The sequence below is a fragment of the Nomascus leucogenys genome, chromosome 4 (assembly GCF_006542625.1).
Source record: "Nomascus leucogenys isolate Asia chromosome 4, Asia_NLE_v1, whole genome shotgun sequence".
Classification (NCBI taxonomy): Eukaryota; Metazoa; Chordata; class Mammalia; order Primates; family Hylobatidae; genus Nomascus; species Nomascus leucogenys.
This window is the reverse complement of record NC_044384.1, coordinates 100,476,663-100,494,941: the sequence shown is the minus strand read 5'-3', so window position 1 is coordinate 100,494,941 and position 18,279 is coordinate 100,476,663. Positions and strand designations below refer to the sequence as shown.

The following is an 18,279-nucleotide window of genomic DNA, read 5'->3' as shown; positions in this document are numbered from 1 at the left end:
TAAGCTGTGAATTCCTAAGGTTATCATTGATTGTAGGTGATATGAGCCAAATTACATATTAAATGGTTTTCTGTCTTGTCATGAGAAGTCCATCTATGATTTATTATGTTGTTCTAACAGATGACTAAGTTTTTTTCCTAAAGCAATGGTTCCCGAACCTTAGTGTGCTTCAGAACCACCTGCAAGGCCCATAAACCACAGATTTCTGGGCCCACCCCAAGAGTTTCTAACTTAGTAAGATTGTGGTGGGACCTGGCAATTTGCATCTCTCACAAGCTCTCAAGTGATGGTGATGCTGCTGGTCTGGGACCCCCTTTGAGAACCATGTCCTAGAGAGTACTCTGCTTATGGATGTTTTTCCCTTCTTGATTCCCTTTACTCAATTACTGCTCCCCTTTGGACATATCTATTAGAAGGCAGCTATATAGGCATGACATCCTTTTAGAGGACTCTCTGACTCTTCCCCTTGTGCTCAGAGACACACTCTGTCCTTTTCTTTGACTCCTGACAAAAATGTACATGTTTCATCACTGACCTTCAAGTGATGTTTCTTTCTTTTCCTGTTTGTCTTAATTGTTCTTGTTTTTCTCTGTGCTGTCCCTTCATTTTCGCCCCTTTCTTTCTGATGCAGAGATGAAGATAGTTGGGTGTAAGTTCTGTCTTTTGTGTGCTCTGTCTGCTTATTGCCTGCTTTGTTCTCATCTTCATTTGTTTCATGGAATGTTGCAATACTGGGGTGGGGTGTCATGTACATATTAATAATCCTCATCAGCCTTACCTTCTTGGGTAACTGACAAGACATAAAAAGAAAAGCTACCAGCCCATCCTATAACACTGTGTATTACTTTTGAGTATTCACTAAGATCTGAAGAAACTGGGGACATATTGGAATGTCTAGAGAATCTTAACAAGCTTAAGGTGTATAGATACAGGAAACAATTTTTGTATGAGACTGATCAGTTGCATTCATTGAAAAGAAAAGGAATCATGCTTACTCCAAGCCACAAAGATTCAGAAAGGCGGAAAGCTTCTCTTTTTGGCTTTGTTGGGACATACGTCACATGAAAAGGCAAACCAACAGAGAGATGGTTTTTGGAAGAAAGCTTTCCTCAAGGGGAGCAATGACATTATTTACCACAAGCGGGTTCATAGCGCTGGTCGATCTGAGTGTCAAATGAGGCTATGGCAGTGTATCTAAGGGCTGGTTTAAGAATAATCACATCTAGTCTCAAAAGAGGTTGGAAGATCATCACATCTCTGACTCAAGAAAGGAAAAATTATCTATAGTGATGTCACACTATGCCCATACCTCTCATCCTGTTAGAGCAAAGAGCATCACTGACTTTGTTACAATGGAAACCAGAAGTGTGACACCAAAGACATGGTAAGAAGAAGAAAGAATCCTTCTTTCCTGGGTACTCTAAAGAAGTCCTCTCAAGAGCCTTTTTTTTTTTCTTTTGGTCTCTTCCTCAAGTAAATAAGAACTACTCCATTGGTTACATACCTAAAACCATCCAAGTTGAATGGTAGCTAACATCTCTGCATTTCCATGTATTCTGTTAGGAGACATCCTTCTATTCTTCCAACAGATAGGCTTGGCATCATCCCAATTGTACTGAAAGAAAGTCAGTTCTCATCTTACATGATCTTAAGGAAGAGAAAGCACATCTGTAGAAACCCCTCCTAATCCTGTCTAGAAGTAGACAAGGTATAAATAATATAGTATTAAATATTATTGGGCAGGGCACGGTGGCTCACGTGTGTAATCCCAGCACTTTGGGAGGCCGAGGCAGGCGGATCACCTGAGGTCAGGAGTTCCAGACCAGCCTGGCCAACATGGTGAAACCCCATCTCTACTGAAAATACAAAAATTAGCTCGGCATGGTGGCGGGAGCATTTAATCCCAGCTACTCAGGAAGCTGAGGCTGGAGAATCGCTTGAACCCGGTAGGTGGAGGTTGCAGTGAGCCGAAATTGTGCCACTGTACTCCAGCCTCAGCAACAGAGCAAGACTCCATCTCAAAAAAATATATATATATATGTAAATAAAATACTTGAACCCAGAGCCTCCTAATATGAAGTGTGAGTAATTTCTACAGAAGGAATGTGAATATAATAAAGAACTCATATCAGATTTTGACTGGCCAAACTTGTTTGGGCCTTCCCAGATTATTTCTGCTGGGTTGGAATTCCACATGGGCTAGCACTAATGAAACATTTGACCCCAAATTCCAAGTAGTACTGGAGTATCTGGCAAGAGATTCTCTTGCTAACAAATGTTCTGGTGCTTGAGCTGGACTTCAGAGGTTGGGAGACCTCTGAGACTACTCTCAGAAGAAATCTGTAAACACGTCATGAACTGTTTCTCCAGAGTCACTAGGATGCAGGTCTTCAGAGAGTCAGACCTGTCACTGGTCTGTCACAGTGCTCCCTATCTATCCCCTTAAGATTTCTGGTGGCTGAACAGCACTGTTTACTTTTAAGATTGCTCACTGCATAAGCACCTCAGAGTATTCCAGGCCAATCCCTGTCATAATAACATAGCCCCAGGTTCATTACCTTGCTTTGTCCCAGTAGCTGTTTGTCTAGGTGCACAGGAATCTGTATTTTTGATGTGCAGTTGCAGTGTAGTGCAGCTGTTCTTCACACATAAACGTTCCCAGCCAAGTATCAGTAAACTATAGCCTATGGGCCAAATCCAGCCAACAGCCTATTTTTGTACTTCTTGCCAGCTAAGAATGTTTTTCTTTTACATTTTAAAAGTGTTGTAAAAACAAACAACACCTGCCAGAGACATATGTGGCCGACAAAACCTAAAATATTTACTATTTAGTCTTTTACAGAAAAGGTTTGTCAACTCCTATAAACTTAAAGTGCCCAGTTTTCTGAGTGCAGCTGTACCAACAGATCCTGTGAGACTGTGAAAGGGATAAATATTTTATTCCGAGACCCTCTTATTAAAAAAAACTCAGATCGTTCCACTTCATTCAAGAAAATCTGTTGGATGTCACCCAGGCACTAAGCACCCAATGTAAGGCATTACTGATGCTGTAAGATGCCCTGCCAACCTTAGGAAACAGAGGGTACTTAACAAAGGGAGTCAGGGCTGCCCAAGGTCCTTCCTAAAGGAGAGACCTGTCATCGGGGCTACCCTCAGACATACCTACTCCTACTTCTTGTAGAAAAGACTCACCCTCTCAGCACATCTCCATGCTGCCTAAGAGCTGCCCAGTCCCCCACTCCTACCCAAACTCCATCAATGTCCTCCCAGCAGACCTCCATGTTCTGGTTTCCTAGTGTTAAATAATGAAGAACATCAGAATCACTTGGTGATTTTTTAAAAAATATATGTACACAAGACCCACTGGAATTTCAAGGTGTGAGTGCTAGAAATCTGTTTTCAACAAGTTCCCTTGGTGGTTCGAATACAATCATCCAGGCACTGGTATGCAAACTAACCTCCAAAACCACTGCTCCAGCTTTCTCTTTCTCATCTTCATTGTAGTGTGCCTGCCCTCATGCCTCTCTCTCCTGGTAATATTTCCCAGCAGTTGGTGCCAAAGTTTACAGGAGCCTCTTGGAAGCACAGCCTTAACCCAGAGGCATGATCCCACTTGTAGTTTTTGTGAACATGTAACATTCAATAGGGACAGCTGAAGAGTGGGGGAACCATGGAAGGCTATCTATAAGGCAGGCCGGCAGGCCTGGGTCATTAGATCCCTGGAGCTTTTCACATTTGCTTCTGCTTATGCTTTCTCCTAGTTCCAAGAGAATTAGTGGAGAGCTTGATTGAAATGATCCCCCAGAGAGATTTTGACAAGAAGCCTCTCCCTCCCAGCAACATTCATTTTCACAAATTGCCACTCTTGAAATTGAAACCATAATTGCATAATTGCAACCCATAAGCCCAATAGCCTAATACCTAACCTGACTGAGAATAGTTCTAGTTTAGGCAGGTCTGTTCTCCAAATAAAGAGCAGCTAAAGACCTGATGAAAATAAACTGCTTCAGTCTGTAACTCAGAGGGTACAATTACTTGCATTGATAAATTTTCTCAGCTAGACGATCACCAAAGGCATTCTGTTTTTTAAAAAAATGAAAACTATAGGAGTATGTAGCTTAATCCTTCCCTTTTGAAACTGGCATTTTACCTTAAAATGCTCTGCCCAGAAACTGTGAGCATATCTCTGTATAGTCAACAGAGATCAAATTCTGTCATTAACAATCTCCAAGACACTAATTTTATTTATTTATTTATTTTTAAGAGACAATGTCTCACTCTGTCACCCAGGCTGAAGTACACTGGCATGATCATAGCTCACTGCAGCCTCAAACTCCTGGGCTCAAGCGATCCTCCCTCCTCAGCCTCCTGAGTAGCTAGGACTACAGGTGTACACTACCATATTTAGCTAATTAAAAAAAATTTTTTTTTTGAAGAGCCTCACTATGTTGCCCAGGCTAGACTGGAACTCTTAGCCTCAAACAATGTGCCCACTTCAGCCTCCTTATAATCCATAGCAGGAATTACAGGTATGAGCCACCATGCTCAGCCGCTAGTTGTATATGAGTATATATAACTAGGAAACGTTTGAAAATGTTTCATTTGAAGGACGTTTATTGCTTAACCTGTGTATAGAGCCACAGAAACTAAAAATGTTTGTGCAACCTAGAATAATATTTCTGGTAGCCAACAGATAACTGCTTTTAAAAACCTCATAGATTATTTTCAGAATAACTTCCAGAGAGTTCAAACCAGGGTAATATTTAAATGAAGCACCTATTCTTTAGATTAAGCATTAAAATTTTCTGGACTATTTGACTCAGAAAAGGATAAAAATTAAAATTTTAGAATAAATAATTTAAAAATCTAGACTATTCACTTTGTGCTAAATCAGTCTACAAATTTAAGTATTACTTAAATTCCATAGGAAAACTAATGTGCAATTAAAAGACTTTTATAAGAAGCCTCTTTCAATTGTTAAAAATTCCAGGTATAACTATGATTTATCCCACTATAATAGCAATAACCTGACTTTAAAGGAGAAAGTTAAAATGAAGAAAAATAGCAATAAGCCATAGTAAAGTTCTGTTAAGTTTGGATTTTACTTTCAGGACTGACTTTATTTAGCCTTTGTCCTGACAGTAGCAGACTGATGATTCTCCACCCTCGACAAGGTGTGGTGAACATCTTTAGAATTCGGACTTAGAGAACACATGACTAACCAACCTGAGTGCTGCTGCACTGATACTGGTAGAATGTCCATCATTATTAACCAAGCTTGGAATGCCCTGAGCACCCACCCAAGCCCCAGAAGATCCAAATGCTAGCTAGTTCTCCGTGAAAATGGGACAGTATGGCTTCCGGAGTCATAAAGACATGGCATTTCTTTCCCCGCAGGTGATATCCGCAATGACCTGTACCTAACCCTGGAGAAGGGGGATTTCGAGAGAGGTGGAAAGAGTGTACAAAAGAATATTGAAGTGACCATGTATGTGCTTTATGCAGATGGAGAAATCTTGAAGGTAAGGCTTGCCAGTCAGTCATTTGATTTGGAGGATAATCCTATAATAATTCTCTGTGGACTTTATCCGGAGGCCCATTCTCTTCAAGCAGGATTAAAATCACCCCATCAGCCTTTTTCTCTGCCTTCTTCTTTCTTAAAGAAAACCCTAAAGTGTGCTTTGATAATGACTTCCAGTATTGTACAGCCATTGCGGTAATTTATCCTAGTGTCTGACCTGAATCCCTCTTGCTCCATTTTAGGCCTATTCCCTCTAGCTCTGTCCTACATGTTGCCTCTCCTGCCATTCCACCTAGCATAGAGCTGCCTACTTTTGGTAACTGTTATTAGGTCTCATTCTGCGTTTTTATTCCTTGGGCTAATACAGAAAGTTATATTTACACTTTGGTCAAGGGTGGAACTTAGACAATCACTTCCTGGTACCAAGTTATAGGACAAAGAACAGCAGACTCAGGCCGTGGAAGATTAAAGCCAATGTAGTACAAATGTCCTCTGTTATTCTTCACTGAAAGTGAAGACTTGGAGTGCTGTTTTTCTATTGCATGTGAGTTTTTTCTTCAGTCTAGTCATGGTAAAGTCTGCAGTGAATAACAAGGCATCATTTGCAGCCCGCTTTGTAGAAGACAAATCGGTGTTGTACAAACCTTGCTTCTGTGTGTTGGCAGCAGCCCTGTGAGATAGAACAGGAATGATCATTCCTATTTGACAGAGGAAAAGGGTAAAATTAGTCAAAATCATTTCCCAAATCAAGACAGAAATAGAGGAGAATGTTGAAATAGTAGTAGGAACAACGATTTGTGTGTCATTTTAAAAACTTAACTCAAAAACCTAAGCCTGTTCACTGTTTGCATGGAGCATGCCAGTGGCAGGAGAATGGTCAGCTGATCACATCACCCCTGTGTGGACGGGGACCTACTCTGGATTATGTGTCCCAAAGCTTCCTGTTGTCCAGACAAGGGCATGGGCAATATTGAGACTGCATCTTCATGGCAATATTTGGGAGATGGGTTAAGTTAAATCTGGCCTAACTTGTTTATATCTAAAGAAAGTCAGCCAGGGGTGACCTAAAATGCCAGTCCAATGTAGGACTGAGGACAATTAGAAAACAGGCTCTCTCCACTTTGTAATTTAATTTTTTTTCTGATCTGGTAAAATGTTACATAGAGTTGACTTTTCTCATGCAGCTTGTTGTTTCTCTTCTTAGTGAGGATGAAGAGCCTACCTTGGTGATTTAGATGCACCACCCCGCTTCTCTCTGTTTTTGAGGAGTACGTGTGGTTACTTTCACCCCAAAGAAAACAAGGAGCATTGTGACTACTGATTTCATATACCATCTACGTAACTGCTTCCAAAAGTATTGAATTTAAATCAAATGCATTTTCTTATCTTATAGATTTTTCTTAGAGCAAAAATGAGACCTTTAGACAAGAGGAAGAAAAGTGTCCTAGTGACACAGAAATCCAGACATTCCTACTAGGAAGATGACATCTTATTTTGTTTCTTTCTTCCAGGATTGCATCAGCTTGGGTTCAGGAGAGCCAAATAGGAGTTCCTACCACTCCTTTGTCCTCTACCACAGTAATAGTCCTCGCTGGGGAGAAATTATCAAATTGCCTATCCCCATTGACCGGTTCCGGGGCTCCCATCTGCGCTTTGAGTTCAGACATTGTTCCAGTGAGTTAGACTTCCCCCCCACATTCCCTTGAGAATATAAATATAACTCTCACCTCTCTGGAACAGAATTAAGTGGATTCTTATTATTTGGACAAGAAAATGAAGAGTTAGGAATAAACAGATACTCAGAGATGGGATGTCACCAGAGGCTGTTCTTGTGACTGTAAAAGCAGTGATTCAAAACCACGAAGTCTTGTGTTGGCCCATCCTGGTGTCTAACCTAGTGTCTGAAATTATTATCCATTGTCATTCTGCTTTGAGTATTCCTTTGTACCATTATTAAACTGCTTATTAAAGAGACCCTAGTTCATCAAGACCAGCAATTTAGTTTCTTTTTGGATCTAGGTAGCCTATATGCCTTGAGTATGAATGGAAACTCATTTCAGTACATTTCTCATCATTCCTGCAGTCAGGTTGCCACCTAGTTAATGAAAGAGGTGAGGAACAAAAGAGCATAGGTGATAAGCACAAGGAGAATTTCCATGAGGAAGCAGAGTGGAAGGCAAAAAACAACTAATACTTGGCTCTGATTACAGCAAAGGACAAAGGGGAAAAGAAACTCTTTGGCTTTGCATTCTCACCCCTGATGCGTGACGATGGCACCACCCTCTCAGATGATATTCACGAGCTTTATGTGTACAAGGTATGAAGCCTAGCTGCCTTTCATCTCCACCCCTCACCTGCCCTGAGGCCACTCTCACACATGGTTCTCAGTTAGGTGGTTTTCACTGGGCAGGCCAGAAGACCCAGGGAAGTGCACTGGTGGGTGACAGTGGGACATCTGTGGGCAGGCTTCTGTCTTCTAAGTGCAGTGGCCTTCCTCCCACAGGTAATGCCAACAGGTTCTTTGTTTTCTACTTCTTGCTTCACTGGATGGAAATCCATTACCAACCCCTCATTGCCATTGTGGTCTTGTTTAGTACATTCTTAGACCTGCTATTTGAGATCATGGTACTGTCAACTGTCATAGCATAGCTGCCACCCAAGGTTACTTGCACATTAGGTGGCAACCACATGCCCCACCATATTCTGTTTAAAAGGCACATGAGCTGTTCTAGGGAGTTTCTGAACAGAAAGTACTCTTCCAAGAGGACCTGAGGCCCAACGTTCAGCCTTAGGAAGATGAGAGCAAATATCAGCCCAGAAATTCCTAGGACCTGGTTTTTGCATGTTGCATGGCTCAGGAGACATTTTTTTCTCCATTTTTGCCTACAGTGTGATGAGAATAGCACGTTTAATAACCATGCTCTGTACCTGGGCCTGCCCTGCTGCAAAGAGGACTACAATGGCTGCCCTAATATTCCTTCTAGCCTCATCTTCCAGCGCAGCACCAAAGAGTCTTTCTTCATCTCCACTCAGCTCTCCTCTACCAAACTCACCCAGAACGGTAGGTGATAATGCCTGCAGGGTGGTGCCTTCCACCCTCCTCCATTGTTCACTCCACATTACTAGTGCATGTGAAGGGAGAGAGAAATTATTCCTTCTTGATGCCATAATAATGGGCTTCTTTTCATTTGAAGTTGAAGGAATCACTCAGCAATAGCAGCCTACAAGGTTTTCCATGGTTTTAGTAGCCCCACAGTACATCCAGAGTTCACAGATGAGTCTTTGGCCTTGGACTCAGTCTGTGGTGATGCTTGCAACTAGTTCTGTTCCTCTAGATTCCACCTGTCCTTGACTGGGAGAGTCTGGGCCTTGCTTGACCTTAGAATAGCCAGGGTTTAGCCATGTGCGGTGGCTCACGCCTGTAATCCCAGCAGTTTGGGAGGCCGAGGCGGACAGATCACTTGAGGTCAGGAGTTCAAGACCAACCTGGCCAACATGGTGAAACACCATCTCTACTAAAAATATGAAAATTACCCGGACATGATGGCACATGCCTGTAATTCCAGCTACTCAGGAGGCTGAGGCAGGAGAATCACTTGAATTTGCAAGGCAGAGGTTGCAGTGAGCTGAGATCATACAACCGCACTCCAGCCTGGGGGCAACAGAGTGAGACTCCGTCTAAAAAAAAAAATAAAATAAAAGAATATCCAGGGTTCAAGGGTTAATCATCTTTTGGGCTTGCTTTCTAGTGGACCTCCTAGCTCTGCTGAAGTGGAAGGCCTTCCCCGACCGGATCATGGATGTACTAGGGCGGCTGCGGCATGTCAGTGGGGAGGAAATTGTTAAGGTATGTCTTCCATATAATTTAAACATACTGAATGAGGAAGAATCTGGGCAGAAGACCTTACTTTGTCATGATTTTTGCCAATAACCCTCTGAGACTGTTTCATCAGATTTTTGTTGTTGTTGTTGTTGTTGTTAGCTTCCTTTTCCTCTTTTGGAATACTTTTATTTTTGATTTTATTTTTAACTGACAAATAATAATTGTTTATCTGTATGGGATACAATATGATGTTTTAACAGTGCAGAATATATGTTTACAAAGTAGAATGATTGCAGAATGACCACAACCTTCCCTCAGCCTCTGGTATTCCTCATTGCACGTTCTACTTCTATGTGTTCAATTTTTTGTATTCCGCATATAAGTGTGATCGTGTGGTCTTTCTGTGCCTGACTTATTTCACTTAGCTTAATGTCCTCCAATTGTATCCACGTTGTCTCAAACGACAGGATCTCTCCCATTTTAAGGCTGAATAGCATTCCATTGTGTTTATATGCCATGTTTTCTTTTTTTATTTTATAATTTCAGCTTTTATTTTAGATTTAGTGGGTACATGTGCAGGTTTGTTACATAGATATATTACATGATGCTGAGGTTTGAGCTACAAATGATCTGATCACTGAGGTAGTGAGCATAGTACCCAACAGTTTTTCAACCCTTGTCCCCGTCCCTCCCCACTCACTCTAGTAGTCCCCAGTGTCTATTGTTACCTTATGTCCACGAGTACCTAATGTTTAGCTCCCAGTTACAAGTGACAACATGCAGTATTTGGTTTTTCTGTTCTTGCTAGTTTCTGTAGAATAATGAACTCCAGCTGCATCCATGTTGCTGCAAAGGACATGATTTTATTCTTTTTTATCTGCATGCTATTCCATGGTGTACATGTACCACATTGTCTTTTTTTGTTGTTGTTTTGTTTTGTTTTGTTGAGACACAGTCTCACTCTGTCGCCAGGCTGGAGTGCAGTGGCGTGATCTCGGCTCACTGCAACCTCTGTCTCCCCAGTTCAAGCGATTCTCCTGCCTCAGGCTCTGGAGTAGCTAGGACTACAGGTGCGTGCCGCCACACCCAGCAAATTTTTGTATTTTTAGTAGAGACGAGACTTCACCATGTTGGCCAGGATGGTCTCGATCCCTTGACCTCGTGATCCACCCGCCTTGGCCTCCCAAAGTGCTGGGATTACAGGCATGAGCCACCGCGCCCGACCTATGTACCACATTTTCTTTATCCAGTTCACTGTTGATGGGCACCTAGATTGATTCCATGTCTTATGTTATTGTGAATAATACTGTGATGAACATTTGAGTGCTGCATGGGTCTTTTTGGTAGAATGACTTTTTTTTTTCTTTTGGATATATACACAGTAATAAGATTTGGGTCAAATGGTAGTTCTAAGTTTTTTAAATAAATCTCCAAACTGCTTCCCACAGGAGCTAAACTAATTTACATCCCCACCAACAAGGTATAAGAGTTCCCTTTCCGGCGTGGTGGCTCACGCCTGTAATCCCAGCACTTTGGGAGGCCGAGGCGGGCGGATCATGAGGTCAGGAGATCGAGACCATCCTGGCTAACACAGTGAAACCCCATCTCTACTAAAAATACAAAAAATTAGCCGGGCGAGGTGGCGGGTGCCTGTAGTCCCAGCTACTCGGGAGGCTGAGGCAGGAGAATGGCGTGAACCCCGGGGGGCGTGGAGCCTGCAGTGAGCCGAGATCACACCACTGCACTCCAGCCTGGGCGACAGTGAGACTCTGTCTCAAAAAAAAAAAGAGTTCCATTTCCTCTGCAGCTTCACCAGCATCTGTTATTTTTTGACTTTTTTTTTTTTTTTTTTTTCTGAGATGGAGTCTTGCCCTGTTGCTCAGGCTGGAGTGCAGTGGTGTGATCTTGGCTCACTGCGACCTCCGCCTCCTGGGTTCAAGTGATTCTCCTACCTCAGCCTCCTAAGTAGCTGGGATTACAGGCATGTGCCACCATGCCTGGCTAATTTTCACATTTTTAGTAGAGACAGGGTTTTGCCATATTGGCAGGCTGGTCCCCAACTCCTGACCTCAAGTGATCCGCCTGCCTCAGCCTCCCAAAGTGCTGGGATTACAGAAGTGAGCCACCACACCCAGGCTTTTTGACATTTTAATAGTCACTCTGACTGTTGTGAGATAGTATCTCATTGTGGTTTTGATTTGCATTTCTCTGATGATTAGTGATAATCAGCATTTTTATATGTTTATTGGCCACTTTATTGTATGTCTTCTTTTGAGAAGTGTCTGTTCATGTCTTCTGTTCACTTTTTAATGGAATTGTTTTTTGCTTGTTGAGTTCCTTATATATTCTGGATATTAGTCATTTGTCAGATGCATAGTTTGCAAATATTTTCTCCCATTCTGTAGGTTGTCTGTTTACTCTGTTGATAGTTTCTTTTGCTAGGCAGAAACTCTTTAGTTTAATTAAAGTCCCATTTGTCAATTGTTTTTGTTGCAATTGCTTTTGAGGACTTAGTGATAAATGATTTCCTAAGGCCAATGTCCAGAATGGTGTTTCCTAGGTTTTCTTCTAGGATTCTTATAGTCTGAGATCTTACACTTAAATCTTGAATCCGTCTTGAGTTCATTTTTGTTCATAGTGAAAGTAGGGGTCCAGTTTCATTCTTCAGCATGAATAATGTGGTAGCTGCAGCATGTCAGTGGGAAGGAAATTGTTAATTTCCACACAGTGTAAATATACTGCCTGAGGAAGAATGTTCTTACCTCTACCTTAACTGCTTGTAGCCAGCTATCTCAGCACCATTCATTTTTTGCCAATTGTTACACTCTTTTTTTATGTTTTTTTTTTTTTTTATTTTAATAGTTACTGGGATACAGGTGGTTTTTGGTTGCATGGATGAGTTCTTTATTTGTGAATTCTGAGGTTTTGGTGCACCTATCACCCAAGCAGTGTACACTGTACCCAATATGTTGTCTTTTATCCCTCACTACCTTACTAATGGTTGGTTCCATATCCTTGCAGATGCGAATTGTGCTGCCATAAATATGTATGTGCGTGTATCTTTTTCATATAATGGCTTCTTTTCCTTTGGGTAGATTCCTAGTAGTGGGATTGCTGGATTGAATGGTAGATCTACTTTTAGTTCTTTAAGGAATCACCATACTGTTTTCCATAGTGGTTGCACTAATTTACATTCCCACCAGCAGTATAAAAGTGTTCCCTTTTCACCACATCCACACCCACTTCTGTTGTTTTTTGACTTTTCAATTATGGCCATTCTTGCAGGAGTGAGGTGGTATCTGATTGTGGTTTTAATTTGCATTTACCTGATGATTAATGATGGTGAACATTTTTTCATACGTTTGTTGGCTGTTTGTATATCTTCTTTTGAGAAATGTCTATTCATGTCCTTTGTCCACTTTTTGATGAGATTATTTGTGGTTTCTTGCTGATTTGCGTGAGCTCCTTGTAGATTCTGGATACTAATCCTTTGTTGCATGCATGGTTTGCAAATATTTTCTCATGCTCTGAGCGTTGTCTGTTTACTCCACTGATATTTCCTTTGCTGCTAGCACCATTTATTGAGTATGGAGTCCTGTCCCTATTGTTATTTTTGTTGATTTTGTCAAAGATCAAATGGCTGTAGGTAGGCCATTTTATTTTGAGGCTCTCTGTTGTGTTCTATTGGTCTGTGTGTCTGTTTTTGTACCAGTATGATGCATTTTTGGTACTGTAGCCTTGTAGTATAGTCTGAAATGGGGTGATGTGATGCCTGCAGCTTTGTTCTTTTTGCCAAGGATTGCTTTGGCTATTTGGGCTCTTTTTCAGTTCTGTATTAATTTTGGAATAGTTTCTTCTAATTCTGGGAAAAATTATATTGGTAGTTTGATAGGAATAGTGTTGAATCTATAGATTGCTTTGGGCAGTATGGCCATTTTAACAATATCGATTCTTCCAACCCATGAGCACAGAATGTTTTTCCATTTGTTTATGTCATTTATTATTTCTTTCAGCAGTATTCTTTCTTTCTTTCTATTTATTTATTTATTTATTTAAGACGGAGTCTCCCTCTGTCGTCCAGGCTGGAGTACAATGGCGTGATCTCGGCTCACTGCAACCTCTGCCTCCCAGATTCAAGTGATTCTCTTACCTCAGTCTCCCAAGTAGCTGGGATTACAGGCATGTGCCACCACGCCTGGCTAAATTTTTTTGTATTTTTAGTAGAGACAAGGTTTCACCATGTTAGTCAGGCTGGTCTTGAACTCCTGACCTAAAGTGATCCTCCCATCTTGGCCTCCCAAAGTGCTGGGATTACAGGCCTGAGCCACCGTGCCCATCCTCTTTCAGCAGTATTCTGTAGTTATGCTTGTAGAGGTCTTTCACCACTTTGGTTAGATGTATTCCTAGGTATTTTTTGTGTATGGCTACTGTAAACGCAATTGCATTCTTTATTTGGCTCTCAGCTTGAACATTGTTGGTGTAGAGAAAAGCTACTGGCTTTTTTAACATATACCACATTTTCTTAATCCATTCTTCTGCTGATCAACACCTAGATTGTTTCCATATCTTAGCTATTAACAATTTTGTAGTGAACATGGAAGTGCAGACCTCTCCCATGTTCTGAAGATGTCTAAGACATCTTCAGCCTACTGATTTCAGTTTCTTTGGACATATACCCAGTAGTGGGATTGCTGGCTTATAAGGTAATACTATTTTTAGTTTTCTGAGAAACCTCTATACTGTTTTCCATAATGGCTGTATTAATTTACATACCCAGCAACAATGCATAAAAATTCCTTTTTCTCCACATCCTCACCAACACTTGTTATGTTTTATCTTTTGGTAATAGCTCTCCCAACTGGGATGAGGTGACATCTCATTGTGGTTTCGATTTGCATTTCCCTGATGATTAGTGATGATGAGCATTTTTTCATATATCTGTTGGCCATTTGTGTATCTTCTTTTGAGAAATGTCTACTTAGGTCCTTTTTCCCATCTTTTTGATTGGGTTGTTCTCTTGCTAGTGAGTTGTTTGAGTTCCTTATACATTTTGGATATTAGTTCCTTATCAGAGATACATGGTTTGGAAATATTTTCTCCCAATCCATGAGTTGTCTGTTTTCTGTATCAGTTTTTGTTTTTGTTGCCTTTGCTTTGGGGGTCATACTCAAGGAATCATACTTTGGGATTTTTTTGTTAGCTCCTTTTTTAAAAAGGTATATAGCATATCAGTTTATTAACTTTTAAAAACTATGTTTAAGCCTGATATCTTTCTGGCTCTACTCTCCTGATGTTAAGAACTCTAAATACTGCTCATTAACTTGTACCTGCTGATTTTGTCTAGTCTCTCACTTGGAGTCCGTAATACCTTCCTTCCTTACCCCTACGTTAACTGCCTTCTCCAAGTACCTTTGTGACATTTCCTATCTAATGGCTTTAGCAGGCTGACATCAACACTGCCAGTCCCCAGTTGCCTTCATAGGGTTTTTCTGGGCAGAGTGTTTCCCCTTAGCTCAATAAAAACCCCAGGCACTTCCTGGTGGTGAAAGCCCATCAGGTGAATCCTACACAGTGGACTGAATTCTACTGAGGAAAATAGAAGTATTTTTGGTTATCAGCAAGAGTAATGGAATGTAGGCTAGAGATTAAATCTGGAGAAGGCATCCTGTCCATAATGAACATTCTTAGCTTTGCCATCACAATTGTCAAATGAATGAGCACAAATGCACCATCTAACTTTGCTTTCACAGCTCCATTAACTCAATAGTACACAATACAGTGTTTCCAAGTCAGGAACAGTTGTGTACCACTGTGTACTTTCATGAAGTTGATGTATGAATTTTGTTTTAATTATGTGATCAGATTATCATAAAAATTTTTAAACTCTCCAAAGCAATCTAATGCTAGTTTTAAAACTTAAGATAAATCATACTCATATTTTCCTTCTAAGAATATTGAAAATATCAACCAGTAAACAAGGTATTAAGAAGTCTGTTGCCTTTTCAAGGGTGAGCTTTTATATTCCTGAGAAGAGAACATCCTACTGGCATATCTAGTTTCAGCATCAATAATTTGTCTCCAGCTAGCTAGAAGAGAATGTAAAGAGAATGTGCTAGCATTTTGAAATATTTTTTACTTCTTATTGGAAGATTTCAAGCATATGCAGAAGTATACAGAATAGTATAAAGAACCTTAGATGTATCTCTGACCCAGCCCCAAAGACCATTACCCATAGCCAGTCTTGACCCATCATTATTACCCCTATCTACACCTTCTACCTCATATTTTTCAGAAATGAATTGTAAACATTGTATCTTTTAAACTGGAAGAAGGATAGACTTGATTTTTGAAGGCTGCAAGTGTCCATCAATATTTATTATTCTCTTCCTTTGTTTTTGCATCTCAAAAATAGGCACATGCTCAAACAACAACAAAAATGCTGCCACATTTTTTACCCCCATTGACAGCCCTCATTGAATGCATTCTCCCTTCTCCTGTAATACTAATTCTTAGACCAAAAAATAGTGTCTGTAGGTAAAGCCTAACTTGCCACACCCTTATCCAAATATACTCTATATAGTTAGGTCACAGTGGAGAGCAAGAGACTACTGAACTTTTGGGGATACCAGTAAGCTCTTTTTCTCAAAATAAATTTGGCATCAGTATCACTTAGATTGTTTTTATATCAAAATTGCTATTCTGCATAGGTGTTCTATGGTTTTTAGGTCATCGCCCTTTCCTTAGAAATGTATCACTCACCCAACAGGAAGAGCCTCTCTAAGTCTTTCTTGGGGCCCTTTGGGCTATAAGCCAACACCTCAAGTGCACCTAGTTATCACTTAGCTGAGTGGAGGGTCAGGGTACTAGATGATTTTTAAGTGGTATTTTGAGATCCTAAGAGATCTTTCCCTTTTTTATTGGAAGTTAAATTCATTGGTTCATGGAAGTTTGTGCATGTAAGGTCCTGAGACCTGAGCCCTCTGCTTTTTATGTTGTTTCAGTTTCTGCAGGACATCTTAGATACACTCTTTGTGATTTTGGATGATAATACAGAGAAGTACGGCCTGTTGGTTTTTCAGTCTCTGGTAAGTCACCTTCCTGACTCTTTACTTTTATTAATTATTCCTGTCATATATTTCAGAAAATTTAAGGGAAGCAATTTATTAGAGTGAATCAGCACAAGATATAGATGTTTCCAATAGAAAAGGGACTAAAGAGCGTCACCCAAGGAAGACCAAGCAACCAACCAGGCAGATCAAACTTGAAGAATCTAACACAATCAAGTCCAGACCTTGGCTTTATAGTTTCTGGATCTTCCATCTCATCACTATTGCAGTATGCCTGGCCCATGAAATAGTGACCTCCATGAGGTCAGAAACCCAGAGAGTAATACAATAAATCAGATGGCCCATTTTTTCGCTTACAAAGTAGGATATAACCATCATGAAAAGCAGAGAGCTACCCATGCTGGTCTCTAGAGACCTGTGCAGGTCCAGAATCTACACAGTTGTTTCAGAACTAGAGTCTCAGAAGGTTGGTTAATGAAAATGGACAGTGATTTGAATGTTTAGTGCATTTTGCATAATATATCCAGTCCCACAGAGAGCCATACGTTCAAGAAGAGCCAGATACTCTCATAGATGGGGAGCAGAGGTGAGAGTTGCAATGAGTTTGCCCCTCCGGCTCTTCTTCTTCCTAATTTGCCTGTCCACCAGCCCCATTTCTGAAGGATACAGTGTTTCATAGGCTGATTCGGCTCAGAGGACAAGCTTTTTTTCCTCTCTTTTCCACGTTTTTGGGGATACCTTATTGTTTATGCCATCTACACGCATATTGTTTTGCCTTTCCCGGATACGTATTGTACCACCCAGCATTATTGTGAGGGAAGAGGCTCAGAGTAAATACAGGAAGAGACTGATGAGCCAGGGTCTGAATCAGGAGGCTGGGGTGTTAGAGAAAAGACAAGACAGAAATACAGACACAGAATGGAAATCTTACATTCACTACCCGTGGGGAATGCTAGAGGAAAGCACTGACAATTTGCCATTATTTGGAGAAGGAAGACTCTGTTTCCTGCTGGGGATAGATCTCAGGCCTCCAGTGTACCCTGATGGCTTACTCTCCATATCTCCCAGGTGTTCATCATCAACCTGCTCCGAGACATCAAGTATTTTCACTTTCGACCTGTGATGGACACGTATATCCAGAAGCACTTTGCTGGAGCTCTGGCATACAAGTAAGTTCCATTTGGTATCATCATTAGGACTTGTGTTTGAGTAGAAATATAGGCTTTAAAAAAGTTTAGCTGCAACCAGCATTTAAAAAGTTCAGCTGACTTTATAAAAACTTTTTATTTTTAATTGTGATAAAATACACATAACACAAAATTGACCATCTTAAACATTTTCTGAGTGTAGGGTTCAGTGACATTAAGTACATTCACATCATTGTACAACCATCACCAGAACTCTGTCCATCTCCAAAACTCTTTTCATGTTACAAAACTGAAATATTGTAATCATTAAAATAACTCCCCATTCTCCCCTCCCCTATCCCCTGGCACCCACCATTCTATTCTACTTTCTGTCTCTATGAATTTGACTACTCTAGATACCTCATGTAAGTGTAATTACAGTATTTGTCCTTTTGTAAGTAGCTTATTTCACTCAGCATAATGTCTTCAAGGCTCATCCATGTTTTAGCATGGGTCAGAATTTCATTCCTTTCAAAGACTGAATAATGTTTCATTGTATATATTTACCACTTTTTTTTTTTTTTTTTTTTGAGATGGAGTCTTGCTCTGTCGCCCAGGCTGGAGTGCAGTGGCGTGATCTTGGCTCACTGCAAGCTCTGCCTTCCGGGTTCACACCATTCTCCTGCTTCAGCCTCCCGAGTAGCTGGGACTGCAGGTGCCCACCACCACACTTGGCTAATT

The 18,279-nt window shown here is 40.8% G+C and overlaps 1 protein-coding gene across 5 annotated transcripts in view; it reads left to right on the top strand.

The window, feature by feature from the left end:
* DOCK3 (dedicator of cytokinesis 3) overlaps nucleotides 1-18,279 on the top strand; it is a 653,304-nt gene that overhangs the window by 492,073 nt on the left and 142,952 nt on the right. For all 5 annotated transcript variants that reach the window (XM_030811683.1, XM_030811684.1, XM_030811682.1 and 2 more), the window contains exons 15-21: nucleotides 5,398-5,522; nucleotides 7,033-7,195; nucleotides 7,732-7,838; nucleotides 8,411-8,582; nucleotides 9,271-9,368; nucleotides 16,346-16,429; nucleotides 17,480-17,580. In XM_030811683.1, coding sequence (XP_030667543.1) covers nucleotides 5,398-5,522; nucleotides 7,033-7,195; nucleotides 7,732-7,838; nucleotides 8,411-8,582; nucleotides 9,271-9,368; nucleotides 16,346-16,429; nucleotides 17,480-17,580 — 850 coding nt within the window. The remainder of the gene's footprint in view (nucleotides 1-5,397; nucleotides 5,523-7,032; nucleotides 7,196-7,731; nucleotides 7,839-8,410; nucleotides 8,583-9,270; nucleotides 9,369-16,345; nucleotides 16,430-17,479; nucleotides 17,581-18,279) is intronic.